General features: G+C 50.8%; 1 protein-coding gene across 35 annotated transcripts in view; it reads right to left on the bottom strand.

The window, feature by feature from the left end:
* Positions 1-460: 460 nt before the first annotated feature.
* Camk2g (calcium/calmodulin dependent protein kinase II gamma) overlaps positions 461-22,390 on the bottom strand; it is a 60,295-nt gene continuing 38,365 nt past the window's right edge. For 5 of the 35 annotated variants that reach the window (XM_016003381.2, XM_042284656.2, XM_076544701.1 and 2 more), the window contains 9 exons: positions 13,566-13,598; positions 11,452-11,520; positions 10,261-10,305; positions 8,227-8,275; positions 6,917-7,030; positions 4,845-4,920; positions 4,404-4,498; positions 2,793-3,035; positions 461-2,434 (listed from right to left, as the gene is read on the bottom strand). In XM_016003381.2, the coding sequence (XP_015858867.1) occupies positions 2,803-3,035; positions 4,404-4,498; positions 4,845-4,920; positions 6,917-7,030; positions 8,227-8,275; positions 10,261-10,305; positions 11,452-11,520; positions 13,566-13,598 (714 nt within the window). In that variant the 3' untranslated portion in view covers positions 461-2,434; positions 2,793-2,802. Of the gene's footprint in view, positions 2,435-2,792; positions 3,036-4,395; positions 4,499-4,844; positions 4,921-6,916; positions 7,031-8,226; positions 8,276-10,260; positions 10,306-11,451; positions 11,521-13,565; positions 13,599-22,390 lie in introns of all 35 variants that reach the window. The other 30 variants (XM_042284657.2, XM_042284662.2, XM_076544702.1 and 27 more) reach the window with 9 other exon arrangements.

Below are 22,390 nucleotides of genomic sequence, written 5' to 3'. Positions count from 1 at the left end.
GCCCGCCCGGGTCCGCGCGCTCTCCGAGCGTGGCCGCCGCACGACCGGGGCCTGGGGGGAGCCGACGGCCCTCCGCAGCGCTCAGCGGAGCCGCAGCCTCCGGGACCCCGGGACCCCGGGCCTCGCGCTCGGCCTCCCGAGCGGACCCCCTCCTCCTCGCCGGGTGGCACAGTCTGCGGAGCGTCGGGGCGGGCCCAGGGCCCAGGCCCGGCCACTCAGCCCCGCCGAGGGGGAGGGAGCCCGGGCGCCGAGGGTGGGGCCACCTCCCACCGGGGCGGGGCCACCAGGCCGCCACTTAAGAGCCCACTTCCTCCCAGCCATCCCAGACTCGGCAGCCCAGGCGGAGTTGATACCAAGTTTTCTTCACGCCCCAAGGGAATGGGAAATGGTTGTTTGTCTCCTCGTGAAGCCCTGGCACGCGAGCCCCTGGCCCCGAGCCTCCAACAGCAATAACACAATGGACTGTTTAAAGGTTATTTTATTAAATATCTTCAAGGTTTCATTGTAACAAAGCTATGAAGGGACTACCAACATTCAGAACAAACACTAATTTTTAAATTATTTCTAAGTCATCATGCAAAAGTTCTGCATCAAATGCCTTCCATTTCCTCTTTAAAAGGTGGTTTGTTTTGTTTTGTTTTTTAAATAGTCTATTAATAGTCTATAGATGCTGACATTAGCCCCAGAAGTGGAGAAAGAACGCTAAGAAGTGGGGCTGGAGCAGCCATATGAAGCTATGGGTCTCAATGAGCTCTAAGACCATTTGTTGTCTTCAAGCCAGCCAAACCAAAACCTGTGGTGAAGGTATCTGTGGGCTGGCGCTGCAGGCTGCAGGGCAGGAAGGGACAGGGTCCAGGGTCTGAGGCATGCAGAAGATGCTTGAGGAGCCTGGCTAAATTCAAGCACCAGCACCCATGAACTTGTTCTCTTCTCAGCTGGTTCCAAAGCCTGCAGTTCTGTCTTTTCCCAGCTCCTGTGCCTCCTGAAGGCCATCCAGGGAGCTGAAATCCACACCACCACCCCCCAATTCAGATACTATGCAGTTGTTTGATGGGGGGAACCAAGACCAAGCCAATTGCTCCTCCATCATCTTCTCTGTTATCTGCTTAGGGTACAGATCTTTTCTTCCTGGAATGGAACTCCTTGAGCACAGAAGGACAATGAATGTAGAAGCCTTGGCTCTGGACCCTTTTTGGGTACATGCAGGTGAGGGGGTGATGCCCATGCAGATTGTCCAGCATTAAGTCTATACTTCAGTTGGTCAGTAAAGAGGCCTCTTAAAGAGGACACTCCTCAGCCAAGCAGTCAGTTCAATCTCAAACACAGGGATAGAGATGGACGTGCAGCATGGGAGAAGGGAGGCAGCCCAGAGGGCAGCCAGAATGCATAGAAACAACCACCGACTCTTAGCCCACTGCCTCACCCCTCCCATCCCACAGGGGCACTTGGCAGAGGGCCTAGGCCCAGATGAGGGTCAGCATGGGGACCACCATGAAAATGCAAGACAAAGATGGCCCAGATCAGCACAGAAACAGACTGCCAAAAGTGGCAAAAGGAGCCCTGGCCAAGGTCTGGATCTCTCCTTGCTAAGTTAGGAAAACCAACAGGAAGCAAAGTAGCAACCCCTCCCCCTTCCCATTCGCAGAAACCGGGCCTCCGTGTCAGGGCCCACGTGCGCTGTGCATCCTGAAGAGATGGGTGAGTGAGTGCATGTCAGACTAACACGAGGCTTCTCATCGGCTTCACAGCGGACACACTTGTGCAGCACCAATTCTTTCTGTCTACATTAACTGGAACAGCACAGCCAAGTCCAGGCCTTCAGTCCTAGGCCTCTGCTTCTCAGCTGCCTCCACAGCAGGCAGGCTGGGAGCGCTGCATTCTCTCCCAAGCAGGTCTGAGAGCCACGACATTTTCTTCGTCTCATTCTAGGTGTCAATGCATGTTCTGAAGAAGTCACTTCCAGACCTGGAGTAATCAGGCCACCTCTGGGGCTGTAAACCACACCATGGCTCCCAAAGCTCCGTCAAGAGTCCTTGCCTGGTCCCCCTGAGTCCACGGGGGCCTGAGGCCAAGCTCACCTCTTCAAAGCTGGTGGGTGAGCCCCACTGTTCATGCCTGGATGAGCGTCACACAAACTCCTGCCTTCTCGCAAGCCCAAGGGCTATCAGTTGTTTTAAAACGCATCACGGTATGAATTCCTTTTTTTTTTTTTTTTAAACAATCTTTTTTTCTTAAATGTAAAAAACACCTCGGTACAGCAGAGACAGACAGGGAGGGCGGGCGGGCGGGCTGCATGCAGGGGCGTGCATTGGCTGCTGCCGCTTTGTAATTTAATTGTTTAAACCTCAAACGAACAGGACTGCCGCTGTCACTCAGGCCCTCCAGAGTCACTGGCTGCGAAGGTTCATCCTCCAGCTGGAATCTCCTAATGCCCCTGTTAAAACAGATCACGGGGTGGTAACAGAACAGAGGAGGGCAATGAGAATACAGATAAAATCCCCGGGATTCCGGGCCACCACACACATGGCTAAGTCCGCTTGAACAAGCAGAGAACGGGAGGAGAAGCTGGTGTTTAAACACAGCCTTGCCTCACATCTGAGTATTTTACATACCAAGTGCTTTATGTATAGCACTCACGATTAATTCATTGTGGAACGGAGGTGGGTACGGGGGCTTAGCAAGGGGAAGCCCGCATGCACCAAGTTTGGAGTCCGTCAAAACGCCGCCGCCCAGTCTTTGGCACCCCTCTGAGGCCACCCCTCCCTGCCCAGTCCCGTCCCCACCGGGCGCACCTGGCTGAGCTCACTGCAGCGGTGCGGCAGGGGCCCCTGAGCAGTGATAGTGGACATTGAGCCACTTGCCGTCGCGGCGGTACCACACGCGGGTCTCCTCGGACTGGCTGGTGCGGGGCCGGCCCTGCCCATCGATGTATTGGGTGAGCCGGATGTAGGCGATGCAAGCCGCGTCCTCCCCGATCACGTGGACGTGTGGGTTCAGGATGGTGGTATGGATGGGCTTGCTGTTCTTGGACAGGACTGCAGGGGGCAGGGGAGGGGAGGCAGGGGGCGTAAGGCCTGGGTACTCACACATTCCTGCCAGGCTGCCCCTTCTTGACTCTAGCTCCAGCAGCCATTCCTAGAATCCCCAAGTGCCCCCACATCCCCCCAGAGGCCACGATCCCCCGTTATATTAGTTTCCTAGAATCCCCAAGTGCTCCCACTCGCCCCCTCCCCAGAAGCCAAGCTCTCCCATTACATTAGTTTGATCCAAAAGGGAGAGAAGCATGGTTAACAGTAACAGCAGCTACTCTTTTCATTAGGTATTGAGGCTTTACATGCAAGAGATGGATTTGTTCACGGCTATTAATTTCTTCACTATAAGAAGGAAAAAGACTCAAATCAAATCAAATATTTAAACTCAGGCCCATATGTCTCTAATAAAAGCCTGTGGTTTTTCTAAGCTTATTTCGCCCCTACCTAAGGCTGGAGAGAAAAAAAAAATCACGGAAGCAATGCATTCAAAATTATTTTGTGACTTAAAACGAAAAGGCACCTCCAAGTTGAAAATCGCCAAAGTACCTAGTTCCGGCTCTCCCCCTAGCTCCCAGGGTTCCCTGGGCTTGGACTACCATTATCAGCATGTGCCGTACATATGGTGAGGCTCCATTCCGCCCACTTAGTTCATTCCAGGGCTACAGGGGCTGCCAGAGACCTCCTTAGAACTAACATAAACAGTGCTTCTGGCTACCAAAAATGACTCGGAGAGCTAAGGGATTCCGCAGGCAGCTAGGACGTGGAGAGTCAGTGAGGAAAACAGTTACAGTGTATCTATCACTCAGGGTAGACTAAGGGACGCCTAGGATAAAGTGGACAAGAGGAGGGAAAAGTCAGGGTCTCGGCAAGTAGAGAAAGAGACTGAGCGGGCGATGATTCAATCCTGGGACTTCCGGAACGACTGAGACAGTAAACCTCCCCCATGCAGAGCGCGGCTCCCTCCATGTCCAGGGTAGCCTGGCCACAATTTCTGACCTCACGGTTGGTTAGCGCTCTTCCTTGCTTACACTACACGCTCTTATCCTGTTTTTAAGTTCCTTTACCGCGAAGCCTGCAGACACAGACCTTTCGTTATTACTTGCTGAGACCGTCTTGGGGAGCCGTGCCTAAGGGACTACGGTGGCCCTAAAGGTGTTGGTGATCAACAGTGCCTTGGCACAGCTGCCCCACGAACGGGCGCCGTCTGGGCAGCGGCGCTCGTGAAAGCCAGCGGGGCACGAGGAGGCGGGCACACAGAGCAGGAGGCAGCAGGAAGAAGGTCAGAGAAGGCAGAGCTGGGCAACTAGGGTGAGGGGGGGGCAGAGGGGAAGGGGGCAGGCAGGAGTATGTCAGCAGCACGAACCCACTCACGATTCTCAAAGTAAAACTTATGGAAATCCATCCCCTCCACGAGGTTACCAAGGGCTTCTGGCTCAAAGGACGTGAGGCCCGGGTCACAAATCTTCCTGCAGAAGAGAGGGCCAGGGGTCGGGTCGGGGCAAACACAGCCTGTCAGGCCTCTACGGGAAGTGGATGCCTTCTTCAGCAGCGGGGTCGGTCCCGGAGAAGGCCCGCTGTTGGCGACCCTGACAACACTCCTCGGGGTTTGCTGCAGAGCCGCTCAGCTCTGGGTAACAGGGCAGACTCAGCTGTGGAGAATCTACCTGGAAGGGGTCCTAGCCTACGGGTTTAGGGTTTGACCCAGCCACGGCTTACGGTCCAGCCTGCCCTTTCCCCAGGATTACAGACACTTCTTGGGAAACAGAGGGGGACTTGGGAGACGGCATCTCAAGGCAACGGGTCTTGACTCACGTGTAGGCCTCGAAGTCCCCGTTGTTGATGGCTTCGATCAGTTGTTCTGTGATCTTAATGATCTCCTGTTTTCGAACTGTCAGGGGGAAAAATCCACCAATTAACTCACTGGGCAACTTCCCAAGGGACGAGAGAGCCCTCCTCAGTCCTTCGGGGATCCCTTGTGATCAAAGTCATCCTCCTCCTGTCTCTTAAGGCCCTGTGCAGGAGGAGGAAGCCCGCCTTTCACCCCATCCCTTCCGGCGTCTGCAGAACCACGGACTACCTCTTTTCTAAGCCCATCCAGCGGTTGTGGATCTGTGGCCTTTGCCACGTCTCCGTCAACAACCATGCTGCAGAAGACATCTTGTTTTAAGAGCTGAGGCGCCTGTGATGTGATAAACCCTCTCGTCAGAGTCTGTGTATTCCACCCTTAGCAAGCCTCGACTCTTCGAGAAGCAGCTTCGCTAGGGATGGTTGTTCTCTGTCTCTCACCAGAAGGGGCTCAGTCAGGTCGCAGTTACTACCCCACCTGTAGCCCTTACTCAGTGGTCCAGAACTTAGTCCTGGACACCTGCCCGAGAGCAAACTCCAGCTAGAGATGAAGTTCCCAAGGGATGAACAGAGTGGTATGGTGACTACTTGGCTCTCTTTATACCACTCATCTCTTCCATCGGGGCTTTTCTGGGACAAAGGATCTCGGGACTGTGAAAACCTCTGACAGCCTCTCACACGAGAGATGGCTACACTGCCCTTGGATAAGCTTCAGGAAAACTAGAAACCTACACCAGTCCTCACGTCAGGATATGACAACCAAGACAAGACTGAGAGGCAGGAAGTTTGGTGCCCTCCTTCGCTACCCAAGGGGCACACGGTGACATCCTGCTCTCGGGGGTAGCTCACTTACAGACAGAGCCACTATTAGCAGGGGGTGTCTCTAGCGTAAGGGCGAGCTTGGACTGAGTTCAGGCTAACCCTGACTGTAACTGGAGCCTCAGGCTGGTCCAGGCCACAAGCCTTTCCTCACAGGCGCAAGAGGCTGCAAGACAGACAAACGTGAGCATTAGAAGAGGGCCAGCACAGCCAAGGAGAGGGCTGGGAGGGAAGAGCACAGCTAACAGTGCAGCCCGGAGGGCCCTCCACAGACCGCTGAGAGAGGGCAGCCCTGAGTGACCGAGCAGAGGGTTTCCGGGAGCCCAGAGCTCTAGTCTCTCTCTGGAGAAGCCAGCAGGTATTCCACACAACGCTTTCCCCTGAGTACCATCAAGTGTATCTGGAGGACCTGACTAGGGTCCTGTGGGTGAAGAAGACTGAATTTAGAAACTCTACAAGGATACGCTGTGGGGTGAAGAAACCAAGAGAGGCGTCCTTGAACACAGACGGAACTACAGACATAAACATGAATCTCAGAAACCCTGCCAACTACTACTGCGGTTGAAGTGGGGACCCCCTCACCAACCCCCACTTAGCAGACAGGGAAACCGAAGCTCGAGGAAGCTCAGACACCTCACAGACTTCTGAGGGTAGCATTAGCTGGAATTTATGTTTCTTTATGAGACAGGGCCTCACTGTGTAGCTAGACTGGCCTTGAACTCAGTGGAGATCCTTTGGCTTCAGCCGCAGCCTCCCGAGTGCTAAAATTATAATTGTGTGGCGTCACACTTAGCTCACATCCCAAATCACGTCTGTCTCCTTCAGAGCCCATGCTCTTCATATGGCTGAGCCTCAGGAAATGCTAAATCCCAAGACAATTCCTAGGCTGTTGCAATGCGCCACTGCCCTCACTCCCGCCCTCACGGACCCGACTTCTCATGGTTTTTCTTAGCCGCTGCCAAAGCACGGCCTGCTACACAGCCCAGTGGCTTTCTACTCCCCACATCCACACCGTGTCCCCACCCACTCTTCTCTGGGCTCCAAACTCAGGCCTGCTGGGGACCGGGCCTCCAGCAGGCCCCCGCCCTCGGCAGACACCGTGCCCCCAGAACTGACTCACAGGTAGCTGGGCTAGGCTGACTAGCTTTGGGGGAAATCCCTGAGGGGCTTCAGGAAGAGCCAGGGAGTTGGAAGCCAGACTGTGCCTCCCTCACACTTACTGGCTGAGGAGCAGAGAGAAGGCTGGGGCTGCATGCCTGCAGAGGGGACTGTCCTGTCCCGGGGGCTCCGTCCTTCGGGCACCAAGCTGCCATTCCCAGTGCGGAGCGGGGCAGCTAGCCAGCCAGGGCAGGGCAAGGCAGAGCAGCCAAAACAAACAGAACAAGGCAGGTGAGCGAGCAAGCCGGACAGGACCCAAGCCACAGGCACTGCAGAGCCGGGGCAAGGTGATGCCTGGGGCTGCTGTGGACGCTGGACCACATCCCACTCGGCTGCCTCTGCCAGAGAGGCCTCCCAACTGCAAAGGCGCGGAGACCTAGGCTTGCAGCTTCCAAAGGAGCCTTAAAACAGCCTGTACAACCCCTGCTCCCAGAAGACACTGAGGAGGGGCCAGGCCACGAGGCCAGCAGTGACTGACGGTGCCTCTTCCTCTGTCCGCGTCGAACTGATCTGACCTCTCGCACAGCAGTGCGCTAACTTCTATGTATATGCTTCAAGGTTTCTGGCTCCCTAGGACATGGTGCTGCCCTACGTCCTACCTTTTCTGATGGCCACTTATTGAAAGTAAAGGCCCAAGTTCCAAGAGGCCAACCCAAAGAGCAGGAAGAGATTCCCACTGCTCTGGCCGCCATGTTCCTTACAGCTCCTGGCGCTGCGGCCAGGCTCTAGTTTCGGGGAGCGGTCATCACAGGCCGACAAAGACAGCTGAACGTAGCTTCAGACACCAGAGCAGTTCTAATTCTATCACTCCTGGCCAGACCTCAGGACCAGAGTGGCCAACTCATCCCAGTCATTCTGGGGCTGTGCTTGGTTTTGTTTTTGTTTTTGTTTTTCTTTTTTTTTTTTTGAGGGGAGAGGTGCTGGGCCAGGCAAGTGTTCTTTCTACCACTAATTTGTACCACAACCCTTTGCCCTCATTTAAAAACTCAAAGTTCCAAATCCTAAGACTTTATCTTGTTCTTGGGAAAGCCAGGACCAATTTCTGCAGATGCCCCTGCTCTGGGCTGCTCCACTGTTAACCACAGGAACAGCTCTCTCAACGAGGGTCCTACAAACAGCAAATCTGGCTATTCTAGACTTTGGTGAAAAAAAAAGGAGAAGCCCTTTTGCTTGGTCACTAACCCCACACTAACCCCAGACAGGGACCTCCTATCTCAGTGCATGGGAAGTAGCTTTCAGGTCAAACCTTCCTACAGTGTAAGGAGGCACCCATCCCAGTTCCGGGGACAGAAAAGACAGATGGCCGTCAAGGCTGTTCATGCCTGGGTCACACACAGTTGGGGTCCCTTCCCCTCCAAGGGCCAGCACCTACCTTTGAGGTCTTCATCTTCTGTAGTGGTGTTGCAGCTCTCTGTGGAGCCCTGCGGGCAAAGAGAACAGGCCTAGGGTCAGTCCTCGGCTGCTCGGAGGAGAGGGACAAACGGACTCCTCCACGAGGTGCCCGAGGAGCGCAGCACGAGCAGCCCCGGCCTCATCCTTCGCTCCTCGTCAGCAACTCTCCAGGTCCCGATGTCCTTCCTTCCCAGGCTCCCACACCAGGACACGGCACCACCTAATCACTCACGCTACAGCTTAGCTCACTCTGCATCCTCCTGCCTCTCTCACATCCCCACCGGCTCGGCATTCTGCCTTGAACACAGATCCAGGGTCTCACTTCTCTGCAGATGCACAGCGGGCTACCATCTGTCCAAGTGACTAACGTCTCCTGCCTGGACCACTACCCCAGTCTCCAACTCCCCTCCCTGGCACTCTTGCCCTCTCCTTAGAGTCCTTGTCTACGATGTGGTCACAGTGAACGCATAAAATACTAGATTTCATTTCTCATCTGATAAAAACAAAAACAAAAAAAAAAAAAACTCCCAGTAGCTTCTCTTTGCTGCTGGGATAAATGTAAACCATACTGCCAGACATGGTGGCGCACGCCTTTAATCCCAGCGCTTCGGAGGCAGAGGCAGGTGGATCTCTGTGAGTTCGAGGCCAGCCCGGTCTGCACAGTGAGACCCTGTGCTGAAAAGTACAGAAAGTAACCCGTACTGAAAACCCTGCCTGATCTCCACCGTCTTGACTCTCCTACTCCTCTGGCCCTTGCTCACTAAGCTCTCAGCTCTGCTCCGTTCTTTCAGGCACTACCCAGGCCAAGTCCGCTGCCTGGCAGCCTGCCTGTCTGCCTCCCTCCCACTGATGCTTCATCTCTAGCTCAGATGGCCCCTCCTGACCACTTAATTAAAGGCCCTGTTCACTCTCTTCACTTTGTACCGCTTTCTTCCGAGCACTCGTCACTATTAGGTTTTTATCATATTTGATTACTGGTATGTTATCCACCAGGTCCCCACCCCCCACGGGAATTTGTCCTCTCTCTACAGCAGGTCTGTATATGCTCCATACACTGCAAGGTCTGGTTATAGTCTCCCCCATTTGGAGTGTGTGTGTGTATGGTGTGCATGTATGTAGGGGTGTGCGTGCATATATGGAGGCCAGAGACTGACACGTTTGTTTTCTTCAGCTGCTCTCCATCTTACTCACTGAGGCAAGGTCTCTCTGCCTGAACTCAGAACTTTCTAACTTGGTTAGTCTAACCAGCCAGATTGTCTGGGAGGTCCTGTTTTTACCTCCTTCCTACATGTTGTACCTGTTGGGACACCATGGGTTTTTGTTTGTTTGTTTGTTTGTTTGTTTGTTTTTTGAGACAGGGTTTCTCTGCGTAGCTTTGCGCCTTTCCTGGAGCTCACTTGGTAGCCCAGGCTGGCCTCAAACTCACAGAGATCCGCCTGCCTCTGCCTCCCGAGTGCTGGGATTAAAGGCGTGCGCCACCACCGCCCGGCTCTCACTAATTTTTTTATTATTATTTACTTATGTGCATTGGTGTTTTCCCTACATAAGGATGTTGGGGTCCCTGGAACTGGAGTTACAGACAGTTGTGAGCTGCCACGTGGGGGCTGGGAATTGAACCCGGGTCCCCTGGAAGAACAGCCAGTGCTCTTCACCGCTGCACCATCTCTCTAGCTCCCTCACGAAATGTAACTTGTGGGGTTTACGATCACTATCCTGAACTTGCACAAGAAAGCTGTGGTGGAGAACGGTTAAGTGACGGGCTCAGAGCTCTGAAGCCAAGAGTCACTCCAGCTCAATCTGATCCTAAAGCCTAGGCTCAGGAATGGTCCAAAGCTTTACCATTCCTCAGAATGGAGCAACCAACAGGCCCGTTATCACCTCTAAACGGGACCCCACAAACATCTCCACCTTGGGGTGCAACCTGTAGGTAACAGCCACAGACCTCTCAGAGCCAGTGACAGTCTCGTTTCCTGCTGAGTAGAGAGCAGGGCAGACCTGGTGGCCACCCACTCACCTTGATCCCATCTGCAGCATTGTGCACCACGGTGGTTTGTGGTTCCTGTGAGAGAAGATACAAGTTACCCTCCGGATTTGGGGACTAGAGTTCTTCCCTGAAGGACCCCCAAACCCTCACACAGTACCCTTAGAGACCCTATGATGACCACTGAGGCCTGCCCACCAGCCATCCCTGTAAGACAAAATATACTGGCTCAACTAGGGTCCGAGAGGCAGGAAACCCCGGGTTTAGTTGACGGTCCTGGCTGGGAAAGAGAAGCTCAGAGGAGGCAGGCTCTCAGGAAGCTGAGAGGACAGGGCCTCTGCACTTGGGGTCTCGTTGGGTCTGAGAGTTCTTCCTAGATGGGAGCCCCACGGGGCAAATACACAAGGGGAGCTGTGGGACTCAGAGCACAGGTCAGGCCCTGCCAACAGTGTTCATCAAGGGGTGTACAGAAGACGGGGGCACAGGGAAAGCAGACAGAAAGTCCCCCGGAAAGACCTAGGATGTCCCTTTGGCAAGCTGAGCTCAGGGAGGTGCCCACTTCACCCGCCTTCCCTAGATGACCCTATGGCACCACCCCAGGTGGCAAGAGGGTCCACAGGAAGTAGAAGGCGTGGCAGGCACGATCGTCTGTCTGTCCCTCTCTCCCCGTGGGCTCCGTGCTAGCTCAGCAGCCCGCTAGCCTGCACTAGCATGGAGAACTCGGTGACACAGATATCCAGTACCCACTGAAGAGCCTGACAGAACCGAACAGAGGCGCTCTCCGGGACCAGAGCCACCTTGGGGGAGCCCCAGTCCTCTTCCCTGTTCTTGACTCCCCAAGAACGAATGATCAGGTACCAAGAGAGCTCCTACTCTTTGCTTTTGAGAACAATTCACCTACCTCCCTGGCCCCCACAGCAGACCCACTAAGGGTGCCCGTTTGGGGGCGGGAGGCCTAGCTGACAGCCCTGCTCACTCTTTCCCCACAGCAAAAGGTGCAGGAGCAGTGGTTCCGCCATGCAGGATGGAGCATTGCCAAGCAGGAGAGTGAAGGGGAGGGGCCTGCGGGGCGGCACACAGAGCAGTCTGCTTTATGGAAATCAAAAAAAAAAAAAAAAAATGACAAAAGCTGAGGCGTCCTAGGGAGGGAAGGCAAGAAGAGGAAGTGGGAACGGGGCAGGAGGCAGCCAGGGTGAGAGGCGGAGAAGCCGTAGTCAGAGGTACCATGGCCGTCTGCAAGGACGCGGGCTCTTGGGCTGGGCTTACGAGACTGTTTTTGTTGTTGCTCTGTGGCTGAGACAAGAAAACAGACGGTTTAGTTCCTCCAGAGTCACCAGCGTTGCTCAGATTTGGCTCCCGGGCCGCCCTTGTCCCCTGGTCTGGCCCAGGGGTGCCAGGCCCGAGGTGGCAACTGGAACACTATGCACACGGGAACAATGGTTAGAGAGAGGGCTTGAGAAAGGGAGAATTTGGGGAGTCCCGGAGACCTAGCTCTGGAGGCACCCTCACTGTAGGACCAGCCAAGGGCTTGTTTTAAGGCACCTCTCCAGAAAGCTCTGCTTAGTCCAGGTGCCGGCGGCGTCACTACAGTCACACCAGACCCAAAGACATTCAGGATTTCCTCCCCACATTACAGGTGGAGAGGGTGGTGACTGAGCAGAGTAAAACTGAGAACTCTGGGTCCCCTGTGGCCCCTACCCGGCACCTGCACTTCCTCTCCCCCTTAAAACACCAGCCGGAAGCCTGGTATGAAGAGCAGGAAGGAATGAGCAGGAGTGCCTGGCCTAGGAGGAGGAGGTGTCCAGAGAGGAAGCGGGTGGAATTCAACTGAGTAGAAAATGGAGCCACAGATCTCAGGGGACAGGACTGCGATCTTCATCTTCCACCTGATAAAACCTTGGCCTTCATCAGTTGGAAGTGAGGGCAGAGCTCTGAGGAAGGGCAGGCAAATCTCAGTGGTGCCTGTGGGTGTAGTCCCAGTCCTCAGTCCCAGGGAAGAACAAGCTGCCCAGCAAGCCAGTATTCCTAGTGGTAACTGCGACCACCAGGGATATGTCCTTGCCTTTTGGAATGTGGAGAGGCTGGGGAGGGAGGAGACGGGCCAGCCCCCGGTGCAGGGACCACAGCAACGCACCCTGCCTCTTCCGGTCAGTCTCCTGGGGCCCGGTGGGGTCACAGACACAAAGGGGGCTCGCTTGACCACCTGAGTTCTTCCAACAGGCACGGAGACAAAGGCGCCTCTACTCAGAGCCTAAGTGAAGATACGCTGATAGCCAGAACGCATTTCTTCTCTCCTAGCAACACACTCAGACTGCATCCAGACTCTTCCAGCTTGCCCCAAGGCCTCAGGGACCAGATCTAAAGCTGTATCACTCCAGCTAGTGGCTGAGAGAGCCTCAGACTTGGAGCTAGGCATGGAATCTTGAGTAAACATCAAGTACTACAAGATGATATTGAAATCTGTAAGCTGGAGAAGAGCCCTTGTGGTCCAAAAGGGGGGGAAAATCACAGCAACTGCTGTCTTGTGTTCTACCCTGAGACAGCAGGGGGCAGCACTCTCTTAGCTCAGCTACTGATGCCGATTTCCCGGTTGCGGCTGACTGGAGAAGGGCGCCCAGCCTGCAGAGCCCAGCTGACTTTAAGACCGCTACAGTGGATGAGGATGAGTACTCCGTGGTAAGCCATGCCTTATCTGCAGGGGGCTGAGCGAACACCCAAGTGGCCACACCTCTGGTTCTTTCTAATGGATAGTTTCCCAATGCCAAGGCTGCGGTGTTCCCTAGGTGCCCTGTGTCCCGTGAGAAGAGATGCATTTACTACCGTCTTCCGGTATAGCTGTTCCCCGAGGGCTGGGTGGGCAGGCTACAACCCTGGGCCTAGCAGGAAAATGGGATTTTCACAGAACAAGGTTTAGAGGCAGGAACCAACCATTAGCTTTTCTCATTACATGGCTGAATACCGAATGAACGTCAGGCCCTAGGAAGCAGCTGCTCATGCCTGGAGAACAGGCCTTATTTCCTGAGTGGCGGTAAGAGGGGGTCTCTCCCTGTGCTTGCTGTCTTTTCCCGAGACCCTTCCTGGCTTTACTCCCCGCCTTGGAGGCTACCCAACCTCCACAGCAAGCAGTGCCATACCACACCTGCCAATGCTCATTTGTAAGGCCACTGGGTGACCTTGGCCATGGCCCCCGCCTGGCAGGACAGGCCACACCTGCCCACACGGCACAGACATGCAGTGAGGATGAGTGACGCACACGCACACGGCAGAATGGTCTGCATGGCTGGCAGGCGGGCACAAGCAGCATGGAGTGGGTGGATGGGTGGGCAGGCAAGGCTCACCATTAGGTGCACGCTGGAACTCGACTTCCTTTTCTGGACACACCACAGCCAAAGGGAAAGAGAAGGGGAGAGAGGAGGTGAGAAGAGAAGAACAGAGACGCTGCAGGTTAGTGCGCCAGCCTGGGCTCTGCAGGAGGGGAACAGAGGAGGAAGAGGAGGAGGAGGGAGAGGAGGGACCCCGGAGTCCGGCATCGGAGGGGTTAAAACAGTACACAGACCACAGGCACAGACACTCCTCCAGCTCCTGGAGAAGAACTCTGTCGGGTTCACAAACACAGGAAATTTAGTGTACCCTGAGAGGCCCGTCTTGTGCAGTAACATGTGACTGCTGCAGAATCACAGGTCGGGGTTGGTGAGACCAGCATTGCTAGCAGGGATCCCACTCACATTCTCTACAGCTGGGTCTGTCTGGAACGTGAGGAGCTAGCTACCCGAGAAGTAACAAGAGCTTACGTGACTCCTGAACTTGGACCTCAATGAAGCTGTGAATGCTGTTTGGACAGACGGGGGACTCTATCTTGCGTTTAAAATTTGACACTCTATTCCTTGTCAGTATAGGCATGCTAGTTGAAAAGATTTGCATGTTCTATTGCTTTTTGTAATTACTAGAAATAGATGCCCAGGGGAGCTGGTGATTAGGAGTACAGTGATCAAAAAGACACAGAGATGGAAGCCAGGAGAGTGCTGAAAGCTGAAACCAACTCCTTAACTTCCACTAGATGCTCAGACCTCAGGTTCTGTGTGAAATAAGAGCATCAGATTAAGACCAGACAATGCACCAGAGGAGACTACGAGGTTAGGGGTAATTACGACTTTTATAATTAGCTCCCTGGGAGACAGGACTCCCCCTGGAACATGTCTGTTGCTTGACTTTTCTACATTCACTTAACGACATCCAATCCCACTTACTGAGGGTTGTTTTGGGCATAATAAACATATCTGAGAAATGGTTTTTGTCCCCTCGGGACCAACACTCTTCTTTAAGAGATGTTTTCTAGAAGGGGGCTACTAATATTTCAAAGAATATTTCAGAGGATGATGGGGTATGTGGGAGTATGTGTACATGTATGAAAATGCCATAATGAAACCCATTACTATGCATAATTTATATGTAAAACATTAAAAATAAATTTGTCCATAATTTGGATATGCATTAAAGGAAAAGAAAAACCCATGGTGGATTTACTTTTTCATTAGTCTTTCATTCTGCTTTGAGACAGGGTCTTGATATATAGTCTAGGCTGGCCCTGAACTTGCAATGTCCCTGCCTGAGTCTCTTAAGTAGTTGGATCACAGATACGTGCCACCACACGACTTGTATAAGCCTTTTGGTTGTTGGTTTTAGAGCAGGGCTTCAAGGAGTTCAGCTGCCTTTGAGAAAGCCATATAGTCAAGGAGAATTCATTTGAGCTCCTGACCCTCCTGCCTTCACCTGCTAGTGCGTTACCATGCGCAGCCTGCATATCCCTCAAAAGGAGGCAGTCACCTTGCGTATGGATCTATCATCATCATCTATCTAGATATCCACACAGTACTTATCTCCTACTCAATTATCTTATCCTTTCACCCAAGTAGTATTCATACTTGGTCCTGTTCTCTTGTGATTTTCCCCCCTTCGGACAGGTTCTCCCTGTGGCCCACTCTCTGGCCTTGAACTTGTGGCCTTCCTCTAGCCTCAGTCTCCCAAGTACTGGGGTTCCAGAGTGAGTCACTACACATAGCTACTCTGAAGGGGAGGCCATTGTCTTGCCTGCCTTTGGAAGTTGCAGAGTGTCTTAACCAAAGCCTGACGGGTGACATTAGATCAGTGTGTGCCGGGCTGACCCGGGTTGCTGAAGGTGGCTTTCCCCCAAGCTAAAGCAGAGCTCGTCTCCAATGTCAGCTCTGCGAGGGAGCCAGGCAATCAGTTCAAGCCTGATCTTGCTTCTGGGGATTTTCGGTGGCTGGTGGTACAAGGCCACTGCAGCCATTTTACCTGAACCACGCATTCAGACGGAAACCTCTCAGCTGCTGCTTCTACCTCCTGGGAAATGTGTTCCCAGCTTTTCTCCTGGATGCTCTGCTTGTCCTGAACAGTCCTACAGGCAAACCAATGACCCTTTCTCCTCCGAGGCTGTTTCCCAGTGCCCGTGCCGTTCAGTTTCTCTGTCCATCTTTTCAGGGCTTTGCCCTCAGCCACACACAGCTGGGCATCTCTTCTCAACCAGAACACCGCACCACTGTTTAAATGCCAGATCCCTTTTAACGGACCATGTCTGACTTCTATTTGAAAATTGTACATCAATTTGAAATTTTACACAATTGAAGGGTTCAGGCCTCTTTTTCACACTCAAAGCAATCGCTCAAATTGTAACCTTTGCTTTTTCTTTTTATTTAATAACAAAAACAAAAACACCTGGATGGTCACTCTGGCCTTGAAACCAGCAGAAGAATGCCAAGCTGCCAGAGGCCTCAAAGAACTTGAGTGTTTGTGGTCCTCTCAGTCCCTCCTTCAGAAGTGAAGCTCAGCAAGGCGGTGGCGGTGGCGTACGCCTTTGATCCCAGCACCCAGGAGGCAGAGGCAGGAGGATCTCTGTGAGTTTGAAGCCGGCCTGGTCTAGAGTGGAGTTCCAGGACAGCCAAGGCTACCCAGAGAAACTGTCTTAAAAGAAAAAAGAGCTCGCTTTCCCACAGACCCTGGGTCAGGAACGTCAAAGAAGCCTAAATAGAACCTCAAGTTCTCCGTCTCACAAACACGGGACACAGTACCCACTCAAACCAACACTAGCTGTCTCGAACATCCTGCAGAAACATCTGGAAAAGGGAATGGTGTCTTTCTGTGAACAGTCAGCAGAAGAAATCAGGGAAAAGAGCACTGGAAAGGGAAGACAGATTCTAGAAGAAGCTCAGACCTTCTGGGTGACTTTACAGGCTTACAAAGGTCACATGTCCCACATTTTGTCTTCTTGCCTTTTCTTCCAATCACACAACTGACCATTTATATGTTACTGAATAAAAAGGACAATCGCATTATAAACAATTTGAAAAATAAAGGGGAAATTGAGTGAATTTTGCCCAAATTCCTATTGCTCTTATAGTTTTTCATATGCAATTAAAGTATTATTATAAGCTACACATTACATAGAAGTTTAAAATTAGAAGTTTTGTTGGTTTTGGTGCCTTTTTTTCTTCTTGAGACAGGGTTTCCTGTGTAGCCCTGGCTGTCCTGGAACTCACTCTGTAGACCAGGCTGGCCTCAAACTCACAGAGATCCTTTCGCCTCTGCTTCCGAGTGCTGGGATTAAAGGCGTGTGCCACCACCGCCAGGGTAAAATTAATATTGTGAATTTAAAAATGATTTACCTTTGAGGCCTTGAACTCATTATGCTGCTGACCCTCCTGCCTGCAGGTGCTCTGGGCACAGCATGCACAAATTTGTCCACTAGTTTTGTTTTTATGAGAGAATAATTTGATTTGCTGATTAATATTAATGCATGGTCCAGGCAAAAAGTTTGGCAAGTAGAGAAAAACCCACAATAACAGAAAAATGTTTCCAAGCCCCGATGTTACCAAATTTCCCATCACTTAGTGAAGCTAGGATTAAATACTTCAATGTGTCTTCTTTTGTTGCTTTTCTGTCTCCATACTGTATGTGGACTAAGAATCTACAGTTCTGTGGTATTTTAAAAAAGTACATCTTAGGTGCTGGAGAGATGCCTAAACAGATGACTTGATGCTTTGTAGAGGACCTGGGTACCTCCAGCTGGCTTTTGAATCTTTGGCACATAACGTCATATAAAACATCTTTCTGCTTTTAGTGTTTCCTATTTTGCATTTCTTTAGGAGAAGTCTTAGAAGAAAATGCCCAGAAGCAAAGGTAGGAACATCTGTGTGGCTTTGACACTGGTTTTTACTACCATCTCGAACTTCAGAATAAAAATGACTCACACCCTCCACCACCACCACCACCACCACCACCACCACCACCACCACCACCACCACCACCACCCCCCCCCACCCACCCACACACACACACACACACACACACACACACACACACGGGTTCTCTGTGTAGCCCTGGCTGTCCTGGAACTCACTGTAGATCAGGCTCATTGTCCAATCTGTATTTCATTGATAGTAATAAGGCTAAGAGTTGCCATTCTGATCCTTTTTCATCTTCAGATGATCAATGGATCTTCTTAGATGATCTTTCTGGGGTTCTACTTGTTAAACTCTTTAAAAAAAGGATCCCGTCACCACACCTACTGTGAATGTTTTCCTCGACTATCTGTGGTGTCGTCTGCGTCTCCTGCCACCTGCCAGTGCTAAGGACTGGGCACCAGGCAAGCGGCCTATGGCGGACCTATATTCCCAACAGCTGTCGGTTGGTTGGTCTGTTTACTCTGGTCATCCCTTCTTTAAACACTGACTTTCTTGACCTCTTACCCCATCACAATAGTGAACGAAACCTTTTTCTCAGAAAAAAAGAAAGCATAGCATTAAACTCGTTTACCACGCTTACATCGGAGTCAGACACCCGACAGGGCTAGGTTCTCCACACAGTCCCATTTACCCAGCAGTCCGTGCAGCCTCCTCCTCAGCACCCAGCAGGGGCTAGCACTGCTGCACGCTTCTTCTCCAGCACCTGTTCCTTTTCCATTTCCTTCGCCTTAGTAACACACTCCCATTTCCCCTTTTATTATGTACTTAAGTTTTCACACGCTTTAGACTTATGCGAGAAAGAATGCATTAAAATTCAATAGTTCATTCTGTCTCCCACTCAAAGCCTCTAGAATCTAAATGACAGGCTACCTGGGCAGTGATGGCACACATCTTTAATCCCAACACTTGGGAGGCAGAAGCAGGTGGATCTCTGTGAGTTCAAGGCCAGCCTGGTCTATAGAACAAGTTCTAGGACAGCCAGGGCAACGCAGAGAAAACGTGTCTCAAAACAAACAAATAAAAAGAGCTAACTTCCAGGCTACATCCTGAAACTGATTTTAAAAAGATTTATTTGTGGGAGTTGAAGAGATGGCTCAGAAGTTAAGAGCACTGACTGCTCTTCCAGAGGTCCCGAGTTCAATTCTCAGCAACCACATGGTGGCTCACAACCATCTGTAATAAGATCTGGCACCCTCTTCTGTATACATAATAAATAAATAAATAAATAAATAAATAAATAAATAAATAAATAAATAAATAAATAAATAAATAAATAAATCTTAAAAAAAAAAAAAAGATTTATTTATGGGAGCTGGAGAGATGGTTCAGAGGTTAAGAACACTGGCTGCTCTTCCAGGGGTTCTGAGATCAATTTCCAGCACCTACATGGTGACTCACAACCATCTGTAATGAGATCTGGTGCCTCTTCTGGCCTGCAGGCAGAACACTGTATACGTAATAAATAAACCTTTAAGAAAAGAGATCTATTTATTCCTATTTTATGTATATAGGTATGTTGCCTTTGTATATGTCTGTGTGCCGTGTGTATGCAGTGTCCACAGGGGCCAGAAAAGGTCATTGGGTCCTCTGGAAATGGAGTTACAGACAGTTGTGAGCTGCCATATGGTTGCTGGGAACCGAACCCAGGTCCTCTGCAAGAGCTCATAACCACTGAGCTATCTCTCCAGCCCAAATCAGTATTTCCGGTTGGTGTGTCTTTTTGTGTGCAGAGAAGCAAACACCGAACCTCGTATATGCTAAGAAGAGCTCCACCACTGAGATACACCCCTGGCTCTGGAGTCTGTACATAACTATCTTCTTAGGCTGATGGTGTATGGTTATACACCCCTGGCTCTGGAGTCTGTACATAACTATCTTCTTAGATCTGTACATAACTATCTTCTTAGATCTGTACATAACTATCTTCTTAGATCTGTACATAACTATCTTCTTAGGCTGATGTTGTATGGTTATACACCCCTGGCTCTGGAGTCTGTACATAACTATCTTCTTAGGCTGATGGTGTATGGTTATACACCCCTGGCTCTGGAGTCTGTACATAACTATCTTCTTAGATCTGTACATAACTATCTTCTTAGATCTGTACATAACTATCTTCTTAGATCTGTACATAACTATCTTCTTAGGCTGATGGTGTATGGTTCTACACCCCTGGCTCTGGAGTCTGTACATAACTATCTTCTTAGATCTGTACATAACTATCTTCTTAGGCTGATGGTGTATGGTTATACACCCCTGGCTCTGGAGTCTGTACATAACTATCTTCTTAGGCTGATGGTGTATGGTTCTACACCCCTGGCTCTGGAGTCTGTACATAACTATCTTCTTAGATCTGTACATAACTATCTTCTTAGGCTGATGGTGTATGGTTATACACCCCTGGCTCTGGAGTCTGTACATAACTATCTTCTTAGGCTGATGGTGTATGGTTATACACCCCTGGCTCTGGAGTCTGTACATAACTATCTTCTTAGGCTGATGTTGTATGGTTATACTAGAGTCACCTGTGAAACTATTATCTCCAAAGTTCTGATTCTGTCAGAAACTCAATTCACAAAGATGGACAAGATGGCATGTACCTACAATCCTAGCACTTGGGAAGGAGAGGCAGGAGAATCGAGAGTTCAAGGCTAAGGATGGACTCATCCCTGGGTTGTACCACGTGGTTCCCAGAGCCATTAAAAACATCTCCATCAGCCACCTGTCCCTTAATCTCAACAGGATCAAAACAAAACTCCTCCCACCCCAACAGACATTGTATTCATAACTACTCTGTTCAATAGTTGAGGCTGGAAACCTCAACATTGTTTGATAATTTTTTTTTCCTTTTTTTTTTTTTTTTTTTTTTTTTAGACAAGGTCTCTCTATAGCCCTGGCTGGCTCAAAACTCACTATGCAGGTAAGCTATGTTTGAACTCATGGAGATCTACTTGCCTCTGCCTCTTTTGTTGGTTTTTGTTTTGAGACAGGGTTTCTCTGTGTAGCCCTGTCCTGGAACTCCTGCCTCTGCCTCTGAGTACTGAGACGAAAAGTGCCCACCACTATGCCCAGCTAATTCTCTTTCCTTTTTTGGGTGGTGGGGTGAGGGAACAGTGTTGTGCTATGTGGCTCAGGCTATACTTGAACTTTTGACCTTCCTATTACTGCCTCCACAGTGCAAAGTTTACAAGAATGCACCCCAATGCCCAGCCCGTAGATTCTTCTAAAACCAACCACACCCAGTGTGAGCTTTTCTGGGCAAACCTCTAACAGCAGGTATTCCCTGGGTTGTGGGTGTAGCCAGACCATGACTTCAGGTAACCTCCATTCTGATTAGTTACAATCTGTGCCATCCCACTGGTCAATAATTCTGAATACTTTCCCTTGATATTTCTGACCATCTTTTACTCTGAACCTTTATCTCCAGATTATAACACACCTTGACACTGCTTCCATTCACCCACATACACTCAGACATATCCATTTTCTTTGTTATAGGGACTGAACCCAGAGCCTCATAAATATCAAGGGTACCCCTAACCCTTCAAATCTTTCTTATCATCTCTATTCAGGCATACAGTATTTTCTATAGTCTAACATACAAACTTTCAATTCTATCACTCAGTTGGATTAATGTGGCTGTTTTGGTTCCTGCAGTGCCAAGGAATAAACCCCGGGGCCTTGCTGTTCTCTACCTTGAGGCTATAAAGCCTCACCCACAGCACTAGTCGTCATTTTGACTGCTTTTTCTTCCTTCTCATTCACTTTCTCTATTAAAATTTTTTTTTGTTGTTCTTTTTTCAAGACAGGGTTTCTCTGTGTTGTTTTGGTGACTGTCCTGAATCTCACTCTGTAGCCCAGGCTGGCCTCGAACTCACAGAGATCCGCCTGGCTCTGCCTTCCAAGTGCTGGGATTAAAGGCGTGCGCCACCACTGCCTGGAAAAAACTTTTTTTGAGGTAAGGTTTTTATGTTATTTCAAGCTGGCCTCACTCTCACTATAATTATATTTCAGCCTCCCAAGTACTAGAATAACAGTATGTGTGGCCGTGTATCCTTCTGCCATTATCTTGTGTTCTAGCGGGACAAAACCATCAATATGTACGACAACTCATACACATGCACTTTGTTTTTAGATTATAGAAGTAGCCCTGTCTCACTGTCAAGAAAATGCATTCAAATGTGACAGTGAAAAAAAAAAAGAAAGGAAGCTATTCTCCTGTCTCCAGCACCATACCTTACACACTAAGTGGGCTCATCTTCCTCTGCCCCCTAAGCTTGTTCCCAGAGAGTCTGGCCTGGGCCACCTTGTTAAGAGCCTCTCTCCTGTTTGGCTTGCTCCTCTTGCTCATGCTGAGAACCAGGGGCTACCCCTAAACCACAGCTCACATGAGCAGGTGTGAGTGGCACCTAAGCTCCCCTCCTAGTGGCAGAAAGAAGACACAAGAGCGAACATGCAGCGGACGAGAGAACAAGAAGGAGCAGGGGAGGGAAGGGGCACACGTATACAGATAAACGGTGGCCAGACGCTCCAGGGAAAAGACCCCGTTTATGCTTTCGTTAGAGGTTACGGTTTAGTTAATTTCTTGGTTTGAAATTCTCTGATGTGTCAGTTAGTGGGTCTCAGGACAGGAGGAATTCCTTCCTACCCAGTATTCCAGCCCCAGGACACTCACTGCCTCCGTGTATCTTTGCACCCTGTAGCCTGTGCGCATCGGCAGCCTCGTCTCTTCACCTTAGCCAAGTCACTACCCCGGGCACTCTCATTCCCTGACTCACACAGGAAAAAAACCCTTTACCAGATGGAAATGAGCTGTGACACACCACTGTCCCTTCACTTACAGAAGCTTGAGACTCTCAGTCAGTGGCATCTGACCTGGGATCTGAAAGTGGTTTACAGAAAAA

Source organism: Peromyscus maniculatus, chromosome 9 (assembly GCF_049852395.1).
Source record: "Peromyscus maniculatus bairdii isolate BWxNUB_F1_BW_parent chromosome 9, HU_Pman_BW_mat_3.1, whole genome shotgun sequence".
NCBI lineage: Eukaryota > Metazoa > Chordata > Mammalia > Rodentia > Cricetidae > Peromyscus > Peromyscus maniculatus.
Note: the sequence above shows the minus strand (reverse complement) of the source record. Positions and strands in the feature narration are given on the sequence as shown.